Source organism: Chiroxiphia lanceolata, chromosome 11, assembly GCF_009829145.1.
Source record: "Chiroxiphia lanceolata isolate bChiLan1 chromosome 11, bChiLan1.pri, whole genome shotgun sequence".
Classification (NCBI taxonomy): domain Eukaryota; kingdom Metazoa; phylum Chordata; class Aves; order Passeriformes; family Pipridae; genus Chiroxiphia; species Chiroxiphia lanceolata.
Window position 1 is genome coordinate 16,548,437 of NC_045647.1, and position 23,674 is coordinate 16,572,110.

General features: G+C 58.2%; 1 protein-coding gene across 5 annotated transcripts in view; it reads right to left on the minus strand.

Annotated features, from left to right (window-relative positions):
• CACNA2D2 (calcium voltage-gated channel auxiliary subunit alpha2delta 2) overlaps window positions 1-23,674 on the minus strand; it is a 238,463-nt gene that overhangs the window by 8,747 nt on the left and 206,042 nt on the right. For 3 of the 5 annotated variants that reach the window (XM_032699030.1, XM_032699029.1, XM_032699027.1), the window contains 19 exons: window positions 17,848-17,986; window positions 14,097-14,228; window positions 13,772-13,829; window positions 11,620-11,670; window positions 11,347-11,446; window positions 10,375-10,533; window positions 9,768-9,875; window positions 8,994-9,072; window positions 8,762-8,811; window positions 7,762-7,851; window positions 7,490-7,558; window positions 6,972-7,046; window positions 6,399-6,473; window positions 6,186-6,257; window positions 5,834-5,905; window positions 5,597-5,658; window positions 3,653-3,729; window positions 2,428-2,448; window positions 119-179 (listed from right to left, as the gene is read on the minus strand). In XM_032699030.1, the coding sequence (XP_032554921.1) occupies window positions 119-179; window positions 2,428-2,448; window positions 3,653-3,729; window positions 5,597-5,658; window positions 5,834-5,905; window positions 6,186-6,257; window positions 6,399-6,473; window positions 6,972-7,046; window positions 7,490-7,558; window positions 7,762-7,851; window positions 8,762-8,811; window positions 8,994-9,072; window positions 9,768-9,875; window positions 10,375-10,533; window positions 11,347-11,446; window positions 11,620-11,670; window positions 13,772-13,829; window positions 14,097-14,228; window positions 17,848-17,986 (1,550 nt within the window). The remainder of the gene's footprint in view (window positions 1-118; window positions 180-2,427; window positions 2,449-3,652; window positions 3,730-5,596; window positions 5,659-5,833; window positions 5,906-6,185; window positions 6,258-6,398; window positions 6,474-6,971; window positions 7,047-7,489; window positions 7,559-7,761; window positions 7,852-8,761; window positions 8,812-8,993; window positions 9,073-9,767; window positions 9,876-10,374; window positions 10,534-11,346; window positions 11,447-11,619; window positions 11,671-13,771; window positions 13,830-14,096; window positions 14,229-17,847; window positions 17,987-23,674) is intronic. The other 2 variants (XM_032699026.1, XM_032699028.1) reach the window with 1 other exon arrangement.

Consider the following 23,674-nt stretch of genomic DNA (forward strand, 5'->3'; position numbering starts at 1 on the left):
CCACGGGGCACGGGGAGGGGGGACAAGGCACGATGAGGCGAGGATGGGGGGGCGATGGTGGGGTCGGCAGCGGGGCCGGGGCGGATGCACACCTCGGCAAGCGCACACGCAAAGCTACCTGGGAGCAATGAACACATGTCCCTCCGACTCAAAGCTGTTGGGCAGCAGGTATTCAAAATCTGCAACAGAAAGGGAAGGTTATCCGGCGGGGAGCAGGGGAAGGGGACGCCGGGGGGCCAGGAGGGAGAGAGACGGACAGAGAGAGAGAGGGGGGAGGGAATCGGAAAAAAAAAAAAAAAGGCATTTGCTGCTTTTAGTAACAAGAGAGGAAGGAAAAGGCCGTTCTGCTGTTGCTGGCACCGCACGGGAAGGAAGGTTATAGCCAAATCAGGAGAGGTTTGCCCATCTCGGCTCGAATTTGCTCGGTCGCGGGCTGGAGGCGCGCGGTCGCGTACGCGCGGCCGGTGGCGTGTACGCAGGGACACACAGACACACACACATATATATATGTGCGCACATGTATATATATGCATGTTTGGGAGGGCGGGGGGGGACGTCTCTCTCTCGGGGAAGGGGTGGTGGGCAAGGGCAGGGAACCACATGCTGCGCTCCTGGCCGAGGAGGATCACCAGAACACTCGGTTGTCGGGAGAAAAAAAAAATAAAGGAGTTTTCAGGCATCGACATGGCCAGAGGGGAACCTTGCCGAGGACAGTCCAACCAGAGGCTCCCGCCCTGCTCAGGGCCGTGCAATGCGCTAATGGGCTCCACCGCCAGGCACCGGTGCCCCTCCCTCCCCGGGGCGGTGGGACCCCAACGGGGACGGGATGCCCGCTCGCCCGCCAGCGCGCTCTGCTCTAACAGAGGGGTGCAGCCCAGCAGGTTTGGGGGGGGCTCCTGGGAGTGCCCTCGGTAGAGGGGCAGCGGATGCGGGGCTCAGCTCGTGGGGGCGAGCCGGGTTAGGGGGTGCATCGAGGGGTGCTATGGGACATCCCGGGGACAACATCCCCCCCTGGCGGGCACCGCCACCCCCTCGCCCTCCCGCCGGCTCCTGGTGCATTGCACGGCACAGCCAGAGGTTGGACTGTTGCTCTCCGAGGGCTGTAGGCAGGGGCTGGGTACAAGCCGATGAGAGGAAGAGGAGGAGGAGAAGGAAAGGAGTACAAAACACTCGTACTTGGTCCATCAGCATTGCCATCACAGGGGCGCCGGGAGGAGGCAACTCAAGGCTGATAGAACAGGGCTGAGGTTGACACTTCCACCTCCCGCTGTCCTGCCCGCCTGACCCTGTCCCCCGTGTCCCTCCCTGCGCTGCTGTGGATCCCACAGCCATCCCCCTGCCCGTGCCAGGAGCGGGTCCTGCCGGGCAGGCTGCCGGCGGGCACTGCATGTGGGACAGAGCACAGCGGCGGGTCCCCCGGGGACCGTGTGTGTTGAGTGTCCCCTGGCCCACCATGGGGCTGTGGGGGAGCTGTGGGTCCAGCCTCACATTGCAGGGACATGGGCCAAATCCTGCCCGTGTTGCAGGTGGTACTGGCCCAAGGCACCCTCGCCTGCCTCCGTGGGACTTTGGGATCAAACTTGGCTGCTCCCAAGGGCACAGACAGTACCAAGACACTGCGGCTGCCAGGGGCTTCATGCCATGCTGGGCCCCAGGGCAGGGGGGATGGCCACTGAGCAGCCGTGGGGGCAAGCAGTGCAGCACCCCTGGGCTCAGCCACCCCGTGTCCCCACGGGGCCAGGCTTGCTGTCACCTATGCAGCTGGGCAGCATTGCCCCAGGGTGGTCCCATCCCCACCTCCACAGAGGGTTTCTGCTTGGAGGACTGCCCCAAAAAACCCTGTCCCAGAGGGTGATGGCAGTGGAGGACTGGGTTCCCCAGCTGCCCTTTGTCCCTGCCACCTTTGGGCACCCACCCCACAACCCCCCTCACCCTGCACAGCCCTATCCCTTTCAGGTTGAGTTGTCTTAGGGAGGAGGAAGCAGAGGAGCCGGGAGAGGGGGAGAAGGAGCTGGAGGAGACGAGCGGGGGAAGAGGAGCAAGAAGGGGCTGCAGTGGGGGAGGAAGAGCAGGGCATCCAACTAGCTACAAAAAAACCTCGTGGATCGAAAACGGCAGTTTCATACGAGATCGGCTCTGGGACAAGATCGAACCAGGTTTGGGAGTGATGCGCAGGGAGGGAGTGGGGATTTTCGTGACAAAGCTCTCATGAACAGAACAAGACATGTTGCTTTCAAATAAAGGGGGAACTGGAGGAGAGGAGGAGGAGGAGGAGAAGGAGAAGGAGGAAGGGCGAGTTGGTGGCGGTTTGCAGGTTCGGCGTGGCAAACGGGCAGGGAGATGGGCAAGCAGGGGGCTGGGGGGGACTGGACACGGGGCAGGGGACGGGGTGGTGAAGGTGAGTGGTCTGAGACTGAAAATACTTGCCCTTCATTTTGATGTTTGGTACTGTGTGAATCCACCATAGAGAGAAAGCAAGAAAAACAACAAACAAAAAAACAACAAACAAAAAAAAAAGGGGTTGGGTGGAAAGGGGGAAGGGGGGCACAAACAATATTTTATTCAATCGACGTTTGAATAAAAATATTGTGTATCATAATCATACCAAAAGGAAACCTCTTGCAAAAAACGACATGAAGAAAACAAAAGAAAAACCCAGTAACAGAAGGAAAAGAAAAGGCCACGGTGAAATAAGAACAAAAAAAATGCAAAGATATAACTAGAGAAATATATAGATATATATTCAATACTCCAAAGGAAAATGAGAGTCAGTAGCAAACAGTTGCAACAGTCTTGATATCAAAATGTCCTCACTGAGGGGGCATGCACGGCACAGTGGGCAGAGCTGGGGAGGATGGGGGGATCCCCCCTCCCGGGGATGGGGACAGCCTGGCCTCGTCCCTGCAGGGACATGGGGCTCCTGCCCATGGATGGAGGGGGTGGCAGGGGCTGGATCTGGAGCAGGGCTGGGGTCGAGCCACCGGGGTGGCTGAGGGGGAGAAACAGGGGGAACTGGAGGGGAGAGGGCAAGGGTCGGGTTCTCCCATGGGGGAGAGGGTCCCTGGGAGCAGTGTGGACCTGAGGTGGGAAAAAGGCTTGGGGGTCAGGGGAGAGAGAAAGAGAGAGAAAGGGGGGGCCAGGCTAACACACACGTACACAGATTAATTCCAAACAAAAACTGAAACTAACCGAAACCGAACTCATAGAAAGAATAAATGGCTTAAACCAAAACCAAAGAATCGTAATAAACCAAAGGAAATTAAAGAGATCCATGCAAACTTTCCCAGGCTCACAAATTAACTGGCTGCTACAGCGTCCTCCCTCATCCCCAGGAGGCGAACAGGCAGCACATCCCTGCCTGCGCCGGCAGCGCCTGCCTGCAGCCCAGGGCTGGGGTTTTGGGGTGCAAAGCAAAAGGACCAAACCCTGGCACCCCGGGGCACCCCAGGCAGGCAGCTCGCTTTCCCTCTGTGCGCTCACCTCCACTCACGCCTCTCTTATTTCTAACTCTGCTCTTTTTTTTTGCCTCTCACAGTGATCCCTATCTCTTTTCACAAGTCTTTGCTTCGTGTTTCTCCCCCTGACAGCCGCGGGCTGGTGTGGGGTGAGCGGGGGTGCAAGAGGGCAGTGGGGAGAGCCAGGGGCTACTTACACTTCACTTGCAGGATCTGGTCGCTGAGGTTGGCCTGGATGTAGTAGGTGCTGTAGGGAGGCAGAACCAGCCCCAGGCTGTGGAGAGGGAGAGCAGACACGTAGTGTAAGGCTTTAGAGCCACTCAGAATCCTTGGCCAGCTCCCAGTCCCTGCCTGGCACCTCCTGGCAGCAGCTCATCCCAGCTGATGGCAGGCAGCAGCCCCACTGGCCTCTTGCACAGCCTGCTCAATCCTTTTCTCTGGGAACTGCAGCCAGCACTGTTCTGGGGCATCCAGGGTCATCTCCACAGCACCCAGGGTTGTCCCGGGGGACCCAGGAGCACACAGGACCGGTGGCTCCCAGGGTCACCCCCAGCACACCTACTGCCATCCTGGGGTAGCCAAGTTCATCCCCAGAGCACCCATGGCCATTCCCAGAACACGTAGGGTCATCCTGGTGGCACCCAGGGCCATCCTGAGGGCACCCCTGAGCACAGAAGGTGGCATGCCTGTCCAGCCAGAGTTAGATGGGCAGGATGTGCCAGCCCGCGAACCAAGGGAGATGCATGCGGAAGAGGAACACGACACCCCTGTGAGGGAGGAAGGCAGGAAGAGACACAGCCCTCGAAAGAAGGGACAAAACCTTCCCAGAGAGGAGAAACCAATGACAACCATTATGCAGGCACCTGGAGTCAGGTGAGCCAGGAAGGAGAGGGGCCCACCAGCCAGGAGTCTGGCGGTGTGGGACAGTGCTGGGAAAGGAGGTGGCAGGAAGTGGTGCTGGAGCTGCTGAATCCACAGGACAAGCTGACGGAGGGAACTGGGCTCTTCAGTGGCAGCTGCAGCGGCCGGTGGCCTTTGGTGACAGTGTTTGTGCCAGGTGTTGCCAGGGATAAGCTGGTGAGGGCCACATTCCTGACTTTCATCGGATGTCACACCTGCACCAGAGCCACTGGGATTTGGACTTTGTCCCCCAAATACCCGTCCAGCTCGTCCTGTCTGCACTGGGCAGCATGGTCTGAGCACTGCAGCAAGCATGGCAGAGGTGGTGGCCCCCCAGAAAGCACATCAGAGGTGATGGCACCCCAAACCACAGGTGTCAGGAGGAGAGTGGTGACTTTTTTCTGTTCCATGTTGATAGTATCCCAGGGAAACTCAGGGAACACCCTTGTCACAGAACAGAGCCATGGGAGTGCAGGGCCCCTAGCAGCACCTTCTGCCCTACAGATGAACCTGCAGCCCTGGCCACAGTTGTGTCACCCCGTGCTATTGTCCCCTCCTGCACTGTGCCACTTAATTCCAGAGGGGTGACACCATGGGGGACAGGACTAGAGCTGCATGGGGGACACCTGGCAGCATTGGAAGGTGGCTGTCACCCTTGCCAGCTCCTCCTGAGCTGGGTGGTGGTGAGGAGGAGGAGGGTACAGTGGGCAACAGCAGGACCACATGGCTCCTCACAGGATGAAGGGAATGTGAGCTGCACAGCACAGAAATGATGATACTGGGGTTTTTCTTACACATCTGCTGGGCCAAACTGGTGCAAACTGGGTGATAAATGCAGAGCTTTGCTCTCTTCTGCCTCTGTGGCCACTGACTGTGCTGCAGGGTGGACACCTGTCACTGTCACCCACCCTAGAGCAGGCAGGGACCCGTGTGAACCCCTGGCTGGGTAGGCAGGTGGTGGCACGGGTATTCCTTGTCCAGCCTCTTGCACACCAGGCACACAGCCTGTCTAGAGCCCTGAGGACTGGGTTCCAGCTCCACAGTGCCAGGCAGCACTTTTGGGAGTGCCCTCCAGCACTGTGTGCAATGATGTGACCGCGCATTTGCAACCCGGCAGCCCACGGGACAAGTCCCTGGTGGCCTCAGGGCTGTTGGGAGCCGCAAGCACAAGCCCCCAGCCCTGTGCTGGTGTGGGTCCAGCTGGAGTAGGGCAGTGTGGGTGCACTGGCAGCGACACCCACCTGTAGTTGGTGCTTTTGATGGGAGCCCACGTGTAGGTCCGGAACACCTCGTCGATGTATTGCTGTGGGTCAGAGGGAGCCAGTCAGGCCTGCGTGGTGCCAGGACCTGCTGGCACGGTGACACAGGGCCCTGGCTCTGAGCCCAGTGCCAGACACAACCCAACACAGCCTGCCACTGGGGCTGGGCACTCAGCACAGCAGCAGCTTTGGCTATGACCCCTTCCCCTGTAGCATTACCTCGTCCACAGACTTGATGAGGGTCTTGATGAACCTCTGCCCGTCATTCCCATCAATCATGCTTCTCCGGATCTGGGGGATACAGAGGAGGCAACTGAGGGCCACAGAGCAGTGCCTGTGGGCACCCACGCCAGTGAGGTGGCACTGAGGACCCGTGGGGTGCATGGCTGAGCAGCCTGGAGGGTCATCATGCTGGCACCCAGGCGACAGTGACCCAGCTGCTGTCCCCACTGTTTGCCAGGGCCCTTAGGATGAGGCACTCCTTAGGGCAGGTTGGAGGGGCTGAGCGCCCTTTGCAACCACAGACTGGGGAGCCAACCTGTACCCCAAAAGCTGCCCCTGGTCTGCTCACCTCCTCCTTGTTTTCATCCTCCAGCTCAGCGTCCAGGAAGTCCAGTGTCACCGGCTCACGGAAATTGATGATCTGCAGGCAGAAAGGGAGAGCCAGGGAAGGGCTCAGGGCTCCCACAACTGCTGCTGAGTCCAGACAAACTCATCACAAACCCCACAATTAGCTCCTAAGGACCCTGGGAAGCCATGTGTCCCTCAGGGGGCCTCTCCTCACCTGGGGCTGCAGGTTGGGGTGCAGCAGGACGTAGCCATTCAGGTCGATGGCGAAGACGTAACCATTTGCCCCCAGCTGTGAGAGGACAGGAGGAGGGATGAGGCTGGTCAGTCGGCTCTGTGGCATGGCATGCTGTGCTGTGCCATGCCATGCTGGTGTGATCACCCTCACCTCTGCAGGCAGAGCTCGCCCAGTGTCAACCCTGGAGCTCAGCCTATTCTATCCATCTCTTTCTATTCTCAGGCCAATGGAATCTCTCACTCCTGGGGTGAGATTTTGGCTCTGGATTTCTCCCACTGCCCCCTTCCCCAGGCCAGTAAGGTTTATTCCCTGCTGACCTTGCAAGACTTTTGGCAGTGCTCTGGGTCCCAGAGCATCACCCAGCTACGATTCCTGCTCATCTGCCTGTCCCGGTCCCTGCCTGCACTCCTGGCTCCTACACCCTGCTACTGCCAGTGCTGTTGGAGGTGTTTTGGGGTGCTGGGGGCACAGCCTGGGGCTTCCATCAGAGGGATTCCACACCAGGATTGGGCAGTGCAGGACAGGGACAGAGGGGAAGGGGCCTCCACGCACGTTGTATCGCGGGGTCAGCCTCTTGATGTCGTTGAGAGCCACATCGATCCCCATCACGCCCAGGATGAGCTGGTTCTGCAAGGAAGCGCAGGGAGGGAGGTGGGTGACAGCAGGGCTGTCACCTGCCACCTCCAGCAAGGGGACAGGGAAACAGGAGGATGAACATCTTCTCCCTCTGGGGTTGTGTGGGTCAGATTTGGATACTGCAGGGGCACAGGGTGGGATGTGCCAGCCCCCCAGCAGCCCCTCAAGGGACACTGCACTCCCCACGGTCTTGGAGCTGCCAGCTGTCCCCACTGAACCGGGAGAGCTAACCAAGGCCATTTTGGGTCACAGGGATGGCAGTCACCCCCAGTCTCACCCTAGAGAGGGGGTGCAGAGCAGGCAGCACCTCAAGGGTGTCAGTGCCCCCTGCACCACAGCCATGCACCCAGCACCGGGGCACCTTCCCCACCCTGCAGCAGCCCTGCACCAGGTGTCCCAGTGCTGCCAGGGTGGTGGCAGCCACAGCCTCCTACCTTCCTGTCACTGCTGTCCTCGGTCAGGTTGAACACCGGCAGTGTGCCCGTCACCACCAGTCCCAGCCCCTGCACAAGCACAGAAGGGTGTCCCATGTCCCCTCACCAGCCTCAGGACCCAGGTGGCAGCAGAGGGGGGTTGCCCCCCTGACAAGGGAGACGGGGGCATGTTCTCTGTGAGACTCCAGAGCTGATGTCCTCACCCACATATACCTGGGGGCTGTGCAGGACCCTGGAGGTCCCTCCCTGCACCCCAGGGTGGGGGTCCTTACCAGAGCATCCTGGTAGACGTTAGTCCACTGAACCTGCTTGGCTCTGTTCCCAGCCAGGACCATGGGTCTGCCCAGCACATCCAGGTACTCCTGCAGGGACACAGGGCAAGGGAAAGGATGACGTGGGGGCCAAACGTCTCCTTGCTCCAATGCAGTGACACCTTTTCCCTGTGCACACCCCAGGGGTTATCAGTAGGGTGCTTGGTGAGGCCCCCAGCTGCAGGCTGACCTAGGGGAGGGGGCTCAGAAGCTACCAAACCCGGGGGTATTGGCTCCAGCTGGGACCTCAACAGGCCCATCATGATGCAAACAAGGGGTTGCTTGTCATCAGCTGTGCACAGGCAGGGCAGGAGCTCCCCAGGTAGTGCCAGCCAGAGCCCCCCATCTCCCAGCCATCCCTGGGGCTGGGCTTGCTCCCTCACGTCTTGACCACATGGCTGCTGTCTCCACCAGCCTTTTGGGATTTTCTGCTGGGGCAGGTTTCCCTTAACCTGGCCCACCTTGGCAAGGCAGACCTCTGGGCAGGGAGGCAGCCCTCGTGCCACAATGCCAACCCTGCCCTGAGGGCTGCCCTGCCTGGGGACCCTCACCACCTGCCCACCGTGGCACCTCGTGTGCATCCCATAAAGAAAAGGGGCAGGAAAGGGGCAGTGGGATGGGGTGTGGGACAGACACAACTGGCTCTGCTGAGGGGGCTGCGTCTGGGGCTGGCCCTGCCCACGCTCAGCTCTGCTCTGTGCTGATTAACGCCTGATGTTTCATAATTAGTCACTCAAAAGGCAGCAGGTCCGTGGGGAGCTGCAGAAGATGAATTACTTATTTCAATAGCACAGGGCCTGGCTGAGGGCTCGGCTCGGCTCCCCAGCTCGCTGCCACGCTCACTGCCAGCCTTTGGGCTCTCCACAGTGGGGCTGGGGCTGCCTGAACTTGCCCCCAGGCAAGGCACCCCGGAGGGCAGCTCTGCCTGCCTGCCCCCTGCCCGCCTGCCCACTCCCCATACCTGTGTGTTGATGCGGATGGCGCCGATGGAAGGGATTTCAAAGTAGTAACCTTGGAAAAGAAAGAGGAAGGCAGCTGGAGATCCAGCTGTCTGCAGTCCAGCAGTCTGGCTGTCCTGCTGTCCACCCCTCCAGGGCTGCAGCCAGTGTTTTGCCAGAAGCATCACGCACTGGAGCAGAGGGGTGAGCCCCGCACCCTGCACCCTGTGGCTGTTGGGTGCCAGCCCCGCTCACCTTTGTTGGCACAGGCCATCCACTGCAGCGGGGTCACATCATAGTTGTGCTGCCCGACGGAGAAGGTGAAGACCCGCACCTGTGGCAGAGCGTGGTGGGGAAGGCCATTTGCTGGGCACCTTCCACACTTGGTGCTCCCAGACAACAGCAACCTCCCCAGGGACAGCGTGGCAGTGCCTGCCTTGGCCTGCAGACTGTGCTGCCCACAGACAAGTACAGGTGGGCTGAAGACTCCTGGGTATGCTGGCTGTGCTGGTAGCAAAGGAGCCTCCATCTCCTTGCCTGGTCCAGGCCAGTCCTGTCCCTCAGCATCACTGCACTGGCCCAAGCCACCTACCCCAGTGGTCCACATGCTGGGGCATCGCTGCTCCCAGAGGGGTCTGTGCTCTCTGAGAGTGCTACAAGGACCGGAACCCCCCAACCACACAAGTTTCCAGGTCCTGAGTGGCAATGGGGACCTTCCTGCTAGTTTGTCTCCCTGCCAGCAGCCCTGTCCCCATGCTTGGGGTGTGCTCCCTCCGGGGCCAGTGTTCAGGGAGCCCAGCAGCCTCATTCCCTCCCCAGCATCCCACAGGGTTCCTACTCTCGTGCCTCCTGCACTCCAAGGTGAGAGCTGGATATAAACCCATTTCCAGGGCAGTGGCTCGGTGCAGGAGCAGGCTGGTGGGGACAGAGGGTGGTGACAAGGCAAATGAAGCAGGAGCCAGCAGTGGAGCTGGGGCAGCTGTCTCCCTTCCTGGTCCCAGCCCGGCACACAAACCCACAGCCCCTCACCGTCTTGTTGGGCCAGTTGTACTTCTCAAAGACGTCCTGCACCCGGTCCTCGCCGCCATCCGTGAACATCATGATCATCTTGTTGCAGTTGGCACGTGTGATGTTGGACTGTGGGGCAGAGACAGCACCTGGGGCCGGACCCAGAGCCAGAGGCACCAGGTACGAGGCTGGATGTGGCCAGGAGGGCTGGCCTCAACCCATCTCTTTTCCCAGCCCTTCTCTCCAGGGTGAGGGTGGCCAGGATGAAAGGGCAGGAAGAGGGATGCTGTCAGCTGGGGAATGATGTTGTGCCTATTGCTGCTTGGCACCCAAGAGCACCATTCCTCTTTATTTTGCCTCTGGCATGGCTGCTGGCTGGATCTGGCCCCTCTGCCCAGCCCTGTTAACCTTGAATAACCCAGAGGGGCAGCAGCTCCAGCAAAACCTCAGCTCCAGCATGCTGGGAGGTGGGATGTCTCCCCCAGCATTGAGAAGGAGGACGAGGAGCCTTCTCTGCACAAAGAAGCCCCAGGCATAGGGCAGCATCCAGGTACTCAGAATTCTCCCTTTGCCCTCAGCACTCATGGGTTCACTCTGCCCCCAGCCCCCAGCCCAGCCCCCAGCTCACATTCTGCAGCTGGTCGAAGGCGTACTCAAAGCCAGCCTTGTAGTCAGTTGTGCCCTTGGCCACCATTCCCTGCACGTCCTCCTTGAACACCTTCTTGTTCCGGATGTTGGCCTGCACCAGGTGCTTGAAGCACGACACCGGCTTTGCCTTCTCATTGAACTGGGAGGCAAAATGGGGGGAGTGAGTCACAGAAAGGGGATGGGGCAGATCCCAGCAGGCACAAGCCACATGTCACCAACAGGCAGCTGGCGGCTGGAGCATCCTCTGTCCCACATCCCAGGGAGGGCTGATGCTGAGACCAAGCCTAGCTTGAGCTAAATCCAGCACTGAGCTGCCCAGTGTGGGTGCTGGCAGTGGGTGCTGCCAGTGAGGGGTCACCTGCACCCTCATGTCTGCAGGACCCCCCAGCCTTGTGCAAGCAGCCGTGCTGTGCCTCCCTGTGCTGTCACTGGGAGCAGGTGCTGCCTCTGGCTTACGGCTTCATTTGCTGGCAATTGGGCCCATCCATTAAGGGAGCAGCGATCCAGCTCACGGAGCCAGGCCAGACACGTTAATTAGCACTGGCGTGCTGATGGCCAGACAGGGGAGGGCGGGCACGGGCTGGGCACCCGGCGACGCACAGATGTGGTGGCACGACCGCTGTGCTGCATGAGGTCACGAGCTGGTGACACAGCCACGGGGTGCAAGGTGTCACTGGCTGGTGATGGACAGGAGGTGGCTGGTTGGGATCGCCCCAAAAGCATCTCTGCCACCTGCCCATGATGGGGGCAGCTTTTGCTTGCCACCACACACAGCCAAGCCCTGAGCAAACTTTGCCTTGCTTATGTGCAGCTGGGTGGTTAAGAAGACAAAAAATGGCATTTCTCTCTGCAGAGCCCTTAGCCAGGTGGGTCTGGGGGCAAAGGGCTCCCGTGGCGGGGAGCTGGGAGATGCCTGGGGGTACAGCCCAGATGCCCTCCCCATGGCACTCACCGAGGCCACGTTGACATAGTCATCGTCCGAGAGGGTGTCCAGCATCTCATAAACCGAGGTCTTCATCAGCTTGAGGGTGAGGCCACTCACACTGCCGCTCCTGGCAGGAGACAGGGGTGCTGGGGGCTCAGCAGGGAGGGGGCACAGGGCTCCCCACCAGCGCTGTCCCAGCGCAGCTTCCCTGGGGTCACTGGTGGGACAGTGACACCCTGGCAAGCTGTGTCCCCATCCTGGCCTGGCTCAGCCCAGCCACAGCCCCCACTGTGTACTCACACGTCCACAATGATGACCATGTCCTTTGGGGAGGAGGCACCTTGGATGTACCTGTGGGGTACAGAGGGAGGTCAGTAGGGTCGACTCATTTTGGGGGAGACCCCGACCCTTCTGGGCGCAGCCCAAGAGCAAAGCTCTGCCAGGGCACAAGCAGCTGGGGGGCTGTGCCAAGAGTGCCCACGCACCCAGGGCTGCAGTGACCCTGTGGTGAGGAGCAGGGACAAGGTGGCAGTGGGCAGGTGGAGGAGAGGACATGGCTTGGTGTGGCACAGCAGACGGCCAGCGACCCGCTGCTCCGTACCATACCAGCCTAATGAGCTCTAAATGCTAAACTCTTCCATCATCGCAGGCCCTTTTCTGCGTGCTGATTATGCTGACACACACATCCATATTAAGATGCTATTTACCCCCCTAGTAGCTTCAAAGGCCAGGCTGATTAGGTTATTTTTAGCTACGAGGAGGAAAAATAATAATACTACGTAGATCTTCCCCACTGAAAACAATTAGGGAACCCTCTGAAGCATCCGGTCCTGTGCCCAGCCCTGCTGTGCCATCCTGGGGGGGGGGTGGGGCTGGCACAGTGCTCAGCACCCATCTCATCCCATCCCAGACATGGCCAGGCACTCCCAGCCTCCCCATCCCATCACGTGGGGCCCGATCCTGCCGTGGCTGAGGTCCAAGGGAGCTTCATTATTGGCTTGATCAGGATCAGGCCTTATGTGAATTAATTAGTGTGTTATTAGTATCAATTACTCACCACTACTGGGGAGGAGTGGGGAAGGGGCAGGCTCTGATTGCTAATCCCAGGTCCTGATGTTCCTTAATTACAAGTTCCTTAATTACCTGGGCAGGATGCAGGATGCTGGCACATGGGGCCCTCCCGACGTGGGTGCAGCATCCCCCCAACACCTTCCCCTCATACTGGGGAGCAGAACGGGCAGGAGGCTGCCCACGGTCCTCCTGCCTGCTGGTGGGGCCGGGGGGCTCAGTGCCTGCCCGGCTCTCCGGGGCTGGGCTGTCGGTGCAGCTCAGAGCCCAACTAAGATGCCGCCCGTAATGGGTTGTGGCAGCGCATCCATCTCCGGCTGCCCGGCTCACATGAATACCCTGGGCTCGGCGGGAGACGGCTGTGCCTAATGGTGCCATTCATCAAGGGAGGGGAAGGCAGGCGAGTGGCGCCAGTGGCCCCGTCCAGGCTGCGGGCGGGATCGTGGCCCCGGAGCTGCGGGCGCTGTGTGCTGCACCGGACCCCGGTGTGAGGGCTGGACAGGACCCCAAAGGGGTGTCCCCAGGGCTGTACTGCCTCCCAGCACAAAGGGTGCTGCTGCTCCTCCATGGCTGGGTGGGCAAGTGGGTGGCCAGCCTGGCTAGTGGGCAGGGAGCTGGTAGCCCCCCTACACATCAGCAGCCCCTCCCTCCAAAACAGTCTTCCAGTCCCTGCTCTGCAATAACCCGCACAGACACCCTGTCGGGGAACAGTTAATAATTAATGTGGAGCAATCAAAGACAATTAACCATAGTAGCAGGGCCATTAATTTTCTGACAAGGAGAGGGGGCAGCTTCCGGTGTGGGCAGGGGGTGATCCCTTGGGATACAGGGCTCCCTGGGGATCACCAGGGACTTGTGCCCACTCCCCTCTCCCTGCCTGCACTTTTAGGCAGCGAGTGTGGGCAGGACGGGGCTGTAACTCCTCCAGCTGATAACCAGCGCTGCCACACCAGCACCTCCCCCTGGGGTAAGGGGAGGCTGCTCTATCCCACCTCACTCAGTGTGGGCTAAGTGGCTGCTCCGCTATCGCTGAGCCACAGCCTGGCGCTGCCTGCCTGTTCCTCTCTCCATCCTCCCAGCCCAGTTTCCAAGCTGGTTGTTTTCCCATTTGGATGGGAATTCTGGCCAGGACTGAGTGCCGGCAGCCTTGGCCGTGGTGAGGGGGCACTGGGTTGCTCTCCACACTTTCATCTGCACCCAAGGATTTATCCTGCTCTGCTTTCCCAGGAAGAGAGGAGGGGAGTGGGAGCAGAGAGCTGCAGGTCGGATGCCTCTGCCCATGTTATGGTGTCCCTTTGCCAATGCCAACCGTGTGTGAGATGAAAAGGGGAGGGAGCTGAATGCTCCTGGACAGGACCCCCCTCCCCACCCAGCATCCCCTTACCAGGGCCGCCGGCGCACGTCGTAGAGGTCGATCTTGTTGGGGGCTCTCCACGGGGTGGCTGTGGGGAGGAGGCAGGTGGTGAGCAAGGGAAGGCTGTACTGGAGTGGGGGACAGGGGGATGTGGGAAACAGGGCAGTGGGATGCCCAGGGCTGAGGAAGCAGCAGGCTCCAGTGGTGAGCTCACACCAGAGGGTTTTGGCACAGCATGGGTACCAGACGGCCCCCAGGGCCGGTGCTGGGGGATGCCCACCCACATCTCACAGTCAGAAGGGCCCAAGCTGCCCCTGGCCAACCCTCTGCCCCTCAGCCACCCCCTGCCACGCACCAGGGTAGTAGCGGGTGACACCGGTGGCGCTGCCAAAGACCTGCCAGAGCAGGGAGGGATCCTCCTTCCTGTTCTCAATGAAGACATCCTCCAGTGCCTGCGTCCAGTTCAGTTCGTTGAGGATGACGGTGGCTGTGGGAGACAGAGCCAGGGGTGGGCAGGTGGGTGGGAGGAGCAGTGGAGCTGGGGTGGGCTGAGGAGATGGGAACCGTGGTGATGGCAGCGAGGGAGAGGTGTGTCCCCTCTATTCCTTCCCATGTAGGACCCCACAGGCCCTTCGTAGCTTCTCCCACATTCCCCCAACTCCCTCGCTCCCACAGGGCTCCAACATCCCCCTGCTGTCCCCTTGTCCCCAGAGGAATGAGCCAACCTCCAGGGCTCACAGAGCGCTCGCTGTCCCCCATCTGCTCTGGGGCAGACACAGCCATCACTGGGGACAGCTGGCTTGCCATCTCACCCCCTTCCCAGCAGAACACCCTGTGCCAGCCCCACTCCCTGGGGACAGCCACCCGCTGGGAAACCCAAGGCTTGTGTCCCCACAGGGCATGTGGAGCCTCCCGGGCCCTGCTCTGCATTCCCGCTGGCCCCGCACCTGACACAAAAGCAATTAAGATGCCGGCAAACAGCAGTTTTAAATTATTCAGCTATTAAAGCAAAAGATAAGCTGCCGGCAGCCCCAGCCTGTGATTAATCAAGAGGGGCTGGCAGGGCACGGGGTGGGGGGGGGCCAGTGTGGCACAGAAGGTACAGAGCTGGTCGGATGGTGGAGAGGCTGTGATGGTACCTGCCTGTGCTCACAGGGGGACCCCGAATGCTGTGGGTGCCCCAAGCCCTGGGCAGATGGAGGGAGTCCCACAGTGTTCACCAATGCTGGGTTGCCCCAGGACTGTGGCATGGAGGAGCCAGAGGTGGGTGCCACTTCAGGAGTAAATAGCCAGCAGCGCCCTGGGAACAGGGGCACTGCTCCCTCCTGGGGGACCCTCAGTGCATTTCTGGAGTGCAAGGGGTCCCAGGAACACCCTGTCTCCTTGGCACTGGGCAAAACAACACAGTGTGGTGTTGCAGGGAAGCCAGTGTGTGTTTGAGGAGTATATTTAGCTCTCCTAAGGCTTCCTCCCACACATGGTCCCTCCTGGAAACATCGTCATCACCCGTTCAAGCCTTCACTGTGCTCCTCAGGCACTGTCAAGATGTGGGTAGCTTTCACCCAGGGTGAATCCTGGATCCCTCTATCCCAGCACCACTGCTGAAGATTTCTCCTTCCCTCAGGCAGCCATGCCTTCAAACCATGATTTACTCCATCCATATCTCCCCAGCCATTCCTCAGCACTGTGCCCACACAGAGTGCTGTTATCTGGGCACTTGGGATGATTTCTTGTTTGGCTCTGCCACAGGATGTGGTTTTTCCTAGGAGAGGGGGCCATGAGAGGCTGCCAGGCTCCTGCCTGCCTGGAGCAGCCCTGGGCAGTGCTGGCAGCCTCAGCTGGGCACCAGGCTGGGCACTGACATGTCCATGATAGCCTTGGCAGCACCTGCACCCCCAGCCCCTCGGGGCACATCACCCACACGAGGCTTGTACCAAATGCACATCCTATACCCTCCCTGCACCCAAACACAGCCCTTATATTACCTCTGAGCATAAATGCAGCCCCTATACCTTCCCTGGGCATGAATGTAGCCCCCATATCATCCCAGTGAACAAATACAGCCCATATACCTTCCCAGCCCATATACCTTCCCTGCACACAAACACAGCACCTACACTCTCCTCGTGTGCAGAGTGATGAGCTCCTTGGATGGAGGCTGTGTCCATGGTCAGGACGGCTCCTGTCCCCCTCAGTTGAGGTCAGAGCTGCCAGCCCTGCTGGTGACATCCCCGTCCCCGTCCCCATCTAGTCCCTGTCCCCATCAGGGTGAGCCCAGCCCAGCCCCGCCCTTCCCGCGAGCGATTGCAGATTTAATTAAAAATGGCACAGTAAATAAAACACATATAGGATGTAATTTGTGTGTGTAGCGAGGGGTGACGGCGGCGGGCGTCTCCGCGGTGGTTTAATTAGCGTGCCAGGCAGCGATAGCGCCTCTCCGCCGGGTCCCGCCGGGGAGATGCTCCCCGCCCACGGCTCTGCAGGGACTCACCACGCTCGCCGCTGTCCCTGGCAGGAGGAGGGCACATGGGTGTCTCCGTGCCCTCACCCCAAACCACTCCCTGCGGAGCAGCAGCTACGCACCCTTCCCTGCACCCTGGATTTCCAGAGCACCCTCGTATGGCCGGGCACGGTCTGATCCCTGTGCCCACAAACTGCCGTGCCCGTGGCTGCAGCTCCTTTCCCTGTCTGGTAAGGGGCACTGGCAGGGTGTCCCCACATTGTGACCCCCCACTGCCACATCCCCTCTCCAGCATCCCTCTCTGAGCGTCTGTGAGTCCCCGGAGCACGTTAATCTCCAGTTTCCCGTCGTCCCAGGGCCGAGGGGGGTGATTTCGGAGGCTGTGGCGGGGCTCCAGCTGTGGCGTCGGCTGGCGAGCAGGGGCGAGGAGGAATGAATATTGCATCCTGTGCAGCCCACCCGGCTCGCATGATGTGCTTCATTAGCTGCCTGCCCCACGCTCGCTGGGTAATAAAACTAATTGCAAATTTCTAATCCGCTGCTGCCGCCGCGGTGAAATCACTGCACCGATGCGGCTCCGAGCACAGCCGTGCCTGTAACGAGCCCCTGTGCCGGGAACACACCGCCTGGGGCAGGAACGTGAGCGCAGCCCCCGTCACCATCATCACCACCCAGGAGACCTCGGCAAGTGCCGCTGAAACAACGAGGTGTGGGGATGGTGGTGCCGATGGTGGTGCGGGGCAACAAGGGGCACCCACTGCAGCAGGGTCTGGGTCTAGGCACAGGATGCAGCCGGCTGATGCTGGAGGATGCCCTCCAGCTGGAAGCAATCCCCAGCTCGGTGCAGAGCAGCCACTAGAGGGAAATGGAGACCGACTGTCACCATGTGCCACCGCAGCAGGGCGAGGTACCAGAGAGATGTGAAAGCCCAGGGACTATGCCATCGCTCCACGGGGACTCAAGCTGGTGTGGCACATCCCATCCCATTCATCTCTCCCTCCCTGGCCCAGCTCTTGGGCTGCTCCACCAGCCTCATCCTCCTTTTTGGAGCAACCCGTGCCCTCTGACACTGCCAGTACACTCCCAGCAGCAGGGGCTGCCCTGGGGTGGCATCACACTGTCCTGGAGGACTGCAGCCGTTTTTTTTCCCTTTTCATATCCTCAGCCCCAAGCCAGTGAGGAAGCATCCCTGCTTCCACTGTCCAGCCCTTCCACAAGCAGGTAGATGCTGCCTCCATACTTGCTCCTGCACAGAGCTGCTGCATCCTCCTGAACTCTCCAGCACCTGCTTTGAACCTCCTCAAGCTTTGCTGGGCTCTTCTGCAGAGAGGGTCAGAGCCCTGTGGTCACAGCATGGTACCATAATCACCACCTCTCCTTTGCTCCCCATCCCTTCCCTAATAACTCCTAACCCCCTGTGCTGAGCTCTTGAGGGTCCCTGGGGAGAGATGTACTGTCACCTCTGTCCTGACACGGTGACTGCCTCTTTTCAGTGCCCTCCTGTGTGGGAGCCAGCCTGCCCTGGCACCAAGACCCAGTTGAGGCAGCCAGAGGTGATGGTCCCTGGGGCTGCAGCACTCCAAGCAGGAGAGCTGGATACCCATCCAGGCAGCATGGAGTGGAGTGGGTGAAGAGGGGCACTCACAGCCTTTGTAGATGTCCGTGGGGATCTGCACGGCAGCGTACGAATAGTTAACCTTGGTCTTGAAGTTGTCATCGTCCGTGAACTCCAGCTTCAAGGAGTTGGACTTCTCCCTCTCAATCTCTTCTCCATCGGGATCATCCTAGGGAAGGAGCAGAGCACATGGGGTCACCCAGGGTTCCAGCCCAGCATGCACACTAGGAATGCCACCACCCAAACCCATCAGCATGTGTTCCCTGGTGGAAACCAGGCATGCCAGCTCTCATGTGGATTTGGCCTGCAGTCTGTGCTGGTGCCAGTGGCACAGGGGAGCAGGTGACAGGAGCGGGTGGGCACGAAGGTGAGTGCTGGTTACCCTTCCCTCTCCAGCTTTGGTAGCATGGCAGGTATTAAATCAGACAAAAAAAAAAAAACCACAACAACAAAACCCCAAATCAAAAAAGAGCCTTGAAAATCAATTAGCAGCAAAAGGCAACTATCAAAGAGCAAATTAAAACAGAGTGCAGCTTAGCACTCTGTCAATAAGCAATGCAAACAATATTTAATTATGGTGAAGAGACGGCAAATTCCCCACTGCCGATGCTGGAACACACTCACTCGCCTTCACAGCCCTCCTCTCCATTCCCCAGCCCTGCTGCCAGCATGGCACTAAAGGTAATATCCCTCTGGAAAGGCAGGCAGGGCTGAGCCAGTGCAGGTAGAATGTCTGGGTGGTTGCAGACAGGGGACAGGGTGGGAGCTGAGGCACATGAGGGAAGGAGGGAGGTTGTGGGTGGCCTCGCTACAGAGCTGGGGAAATTGCTTCTGCCATCCCCCCAGGGGCAAAGAAACACAGAAGAAGGTCCTGGCTCTGAGCTGCCCATCCTTGCCAAGAGCCCAGTGTCTGGGGAAGGCTGTTTGCAGCTGTGAGACGCTCAGGGTGAGAAGAAGGAAAAGGAGCGTGCTGCAGCACCTGCCCTTTGTGCCCCTGGAGCTACATCCCTGCTGAAGCACAGCAGAGACACAGAGCTGCCTGTCCCATCCACAGGCAGGGACAGGCAACACGGGGACAGAGACATGCCAAGCCCAAGCTGGGGAACGGGATGACTCAGGCCACCTTCCCCTGGCCCCAGCTGTGGGAGTGAAAGGGGTAGGGGTAGCTATGGCAGAGTAGGAGTGGATCTGGCTGCTGAGCTGCCTGGCGGTGGAGCAAATTCCCTCCAGGAAGGAGCTCAGTGCCTCTCCCTCTCCCTCTCCCTCTGTGCCCCCCTGGTGCAGTGCCTGTCTCAGAGCCCGTGCAGGGCCGGCTGATTGCAGTAGCAGAGATCAGCCCCGCAGAAACCACAGCGGACGTGACTGGAAGCGCGAGCAGCCCCAGGCAGGGCTCGCGCGGTGCTGTGCCTGGGATGGACACCTGGAGGGATGTCCCACACTCTACAGCAGCAAAGAACCCCAGCATCAGGGGGGAGAAGAGCTAGGGGACAGTCCCATCCTGCTGTCCTTGATGGCCCAGTGTGAGCAGCTCTCCCACCAGCCAGGCTGCTCTCGACAAAACCCAGGGGATAAAAGACCTGAATTTCTCAAGGGAAAAGCCACATATTTAAAGGAAAACTATGTCTTTGGGAAATGAACTGTGAAGCTTGTTTAACACCTATCCTGGTCCCCTCCCTGTTTCCCCTTCACAGATGACATGGATAAATGTCACCTCCCCTGCACCAGCTCCGGTCGGCCACCAAGGTGGTGACATTCCCGTGACATTGAGAGGGGTGGCCAAACCATTCGCCACAGCTCGGGAGAATAACAGGATTGATATGCAGGGTTTGGGCTTTAATTCCAGCCAGTGGATTGCAAGTGTAAACACGCTGCCCAGCTGATCCCAGTGCGGGGGCTCCAGCTGCCCAGAGAGATGCTGAACTCAATTACAGCCACAGTAGCCAAGTGGGAGGCAGGCAGGGACCGTTCCCAGCTCCCCTGAGCCATGTTGCCAATATCAAAATCCAGATTACGCTCTCAATTTCACATAAATTTGGAGACAAGGCACAAAACTGACTGCTGGACTCCTGCAAAGCTGTGATGCTGCAGCAGAGCAGGCACCCCGGCTGCGTGCTGGGCCATGGGATATCCAGAGAGCAGATCCAGCCCCAAGCCTGCCCTGGATGGGGGGCTCAGGTCTCTGGGGGAAAGCAATGCACATGCAATGGTTCATCCCTGCAATCTCTCCCAGCAGCAGACAGTGATTTAGAGGCGCCTGCTGAAAACAGGCTTTGGGATAAAGCTTTGGCCTGAGGGCACCTGCAGCACCAAAACCAGCTTTGACACTAAACCCTTGCTTTCCTCAGCCCAGCAAAGTCTTGGTGACAGCTCCCCAGCCCTCCCCACCTCAGATCAGCAGGGCACCCTGCCACAGCCCATCTGCTGCCCCTGCCACCACCAGCATCTGGAAAATCCAACTCTCCCTCTCTCCCCCATGCTGGCATGGCTATTCCCCACTTCATTGGAGCTGGAACTACTGTATATAATTACCACTCCTCTGTTTATCACTATTCCGTGATATCACCCACTTCTGAGGGGCTAATTTGTATGCTGCCAGGTTCAGTGCTGTCTGGCTGCTCTCATTCACGGAGCTGTAAAGAGGCACATGTAGAGATCTTGGGGACAAATATCCAGCTATCTATATATGGGGCACTTCATGCATCACTGACACCTATATGGCAAACAGCCCTGCAGAAAAAGCTGATGTTATCCCACCTACGTTTGCCTTTTATCCATAAATCTCCCAAATTATTTCTGTTTAAGTCAGGCTGAATTTGGCCCCTGAAATGGGGCAATTTCCAGCCACATGAAGGCAGGTGAAGCTGTCACCAACCCAAGTAGGGAGGGGAGCATCTTGGTGCTAAGATGGGATTACAAGGAGCCACCTTGGGAAAGCTGAGGGAAGAAATTCTGCATTAAATTTAAATTAGAGCAAAGTAGATCATTCAAGTTCTCCTCAATTTATACCGGTTTAACTGCGAGCATCCCGGCAGGCCCCCAGCCAGATTTTGCAGCATTTCTCATCATTACATTTCAAAAGGACTTGGAAACATCTATTTATCTGTTACAGTATGTACAACGTAACACAAATAGATGCTACAGTTTGAATATATTATTTGCTACACACCATTAGAAATCGACTCCACGGCAATATATCAATATGATACGTATTTACTGCTTCAGCAAGAAGTCATCATGCGCTGAGAGCTTTTGCCATCCCCAGTGCTTTAGCAGCTGGGTTGTCAGTCACATTTTCTTGAGTCTCTCAAAATGACAGACAGGGGACAAAATCCAGAAGTGCCCCAACACCCAGTGAGCACCAGTGGCACCACCCAACAGCTTTACTGGAGGCTGCCACATTCTCGGCAAGAACTCGCCCTCTATCCCCACCCAGACTGGTGCTGGCTGAGGAGAGCCTGCCCGCCCATGGGCACAAGGATTATCGGGGGTCCCCAGGGTTTGGAGCTGCGGATGGAGCAGGGGATGTGTCCCGGCGCAGCAGCGACGCCTCGTCCCAGCAGCTCCCGCAGATGCAAACACCCCTGTTCATCTCCATGGGAACGAGCCATCACAGCTAATGATGTCTGCTTAAATGGCAGCGCCAGTGACAAAGCAGGGCCCATGACAAAGCAGGGCCCATCCCACCGCGGCATCCCCACAGCATCCCTGCATCCCATGTCCTGCCCCACACACGCCTGATCGAGAATATGAAATCCCAGCACATCCCTTTCAATCTCCCAGGGGCACCCAACCATGCTAAGTCCAGAAAGGCCAGTGAAATATTCATACCAACATGCTGTGATTCTACTAATAATGGATATAAATGCCAGCCCCCAACACATGGTTGAGAAACTCCAGGCTTTCTGCAGAAGGGTCTTTCTCCTTAAATATATCAGTTTTTCCTGAAATACGGTAATTTAATGCCAAGGAGGGAGATGGTGTGTTCTCCAGCCACATCCCTGCTTTTATAGCAGCCCAGGTTATAAATAACAATCAGCCTCTCCCGCCAGCCTGCTCCCCTATCCCCCTTCGCTTTTTTTAATCTTTGCCAAAGGTACTGTTTAGAGATCTTTCTAGACCATTTATTTTTAAATTACCAGCCAGAGGAGAGAAGTTAAAAAAAATAGGAAAAAAAAAAAGAAAAGAAAAAAGGCAAGAGAAAGAAACTTCTGGGGCTGATAGCTTATCGGGAGGAAATCCAAATGTCACATTAGTTGAGGAAGTTGGAAGATTAAATTTTCCAACACCCTTCATCTGCTGCTGCTGACATTTAGGGGCTTTTTTTTCCCCCCTCCTCCCTCTCCTTGCTGCATCTACTGAGCAGGGTGAGCAGAGAGTGGTCAGCCCCTTCCTCCCCCACACCGGAGGGGGCTGAGGCTGCCATGGAGCCTCCCACCATCAGGCCCTCACTCTCAGCCCTCCCTGAGACCTCCAGAGGGTGGGTGGGTGCCAGAGGGCTGGCCTTGGGGCCAGGAGACCTTCACAGAGCTGTGCTGCTTTCCACCCGAGTACAGTACATCCCAGGGGATTTTGGCCTCAGCTGTGACTTAAGCATCATCCCCTGGCATGAACACAACACAAAATATGGAAAATGACTTTATTTCTGCGTTGTTCTGCCTGTGACACCCAACTGAGACCGTCTGCCGATTTAAACACTTCTCACCACATAAACCCCACAGCCCTTGATAGCAGGGAAAGGTGAAAACCCTGCTTCTGCAAACATTTTGAGAGCCTTGGGGACGCCCAGGATAATTTTCTGATGCTCCTATTCGTTAAAAAACACTTGGAAATCTGAAGTCTGTTTAGGGAGATAGCGGAGCCGAGGTGCAGGCAAAATGAACAGGAAGCTCATTTGTTTCCCACTGCAGCTAAAGCCAGAGTAAGGCTTGTGAATAAGCCCCAGTTGTGGAGAGCAGGCATTGTCCATCAGCACCAACTCCAGCTCGGCTACATCCTGCTCCATTTAAATAGAAAAACTGAAGCTAAATAAAGAAAGGATGGAAAGAGCACTATTAAGTTCCATTCAGACTTTCTGGTATCATCTCCCTCCTTTTTTATTTCAGCATCGTCTCCGTTTCTCCACATTATTTTTGCTGGAATTAAATTTGCTGGGATTTCACTGGCAAGGAAGCAACAGCATGGGGTAGGCAAGCGTCCTCCCTGCCAAACTCACATCTCTGAACAACAGGGCACCCCTGGTTTTGCACTTTTGCTTGGTATCTCCCTAGGGAAGGGCTTAAGCTGATGTGGCTGATGATGGATTTGCAGGGCTGTTCCTCCCTGACAACATGTCAGCTCCCTTGGGGAAGTACCAGGGACCAGGGAGCTGAGCCCTGCAGTCCCCATGGACACTGTGTAACACTGCAGTGCATGGCTTCTCCCCAGGGTCCCATGTGTGGGGAGGGCTCTGTGGGCACAGTTCTAAGGTTGAGATGCCTCCTATTTCCTAATCCTGCCCAACGTGACCAGGATGCTTTCCTCACTTGCAGAAATGGTAATCCCAAAGCTAACAGCCAGGAGCTGCTGACTCAGACCACCACTGCTGACCCTGGCTGAGCGGGGGCAGCCTGTGCTGGTCAGGGGAACAGTGGGCATGGGGACATCCAGCTCCCTGTCCCCTGCCCTGCAGCAGGGATGGCAAAAGCCCAGCACAGCCCAATGGATGCATTAGTCCTGCTCCTTATCCCCTGGGCTGGAAGTTGCCCGGCTCCCCAGGCAGTCTCCTCCTGCCTCAACTGCCAGCCAGTTTTTCCTTCACTTCTATCCAAAATCCGCTTTAATGTGTTTTAAGCCCATTAGCTCCATCCTTTCCAGAGCA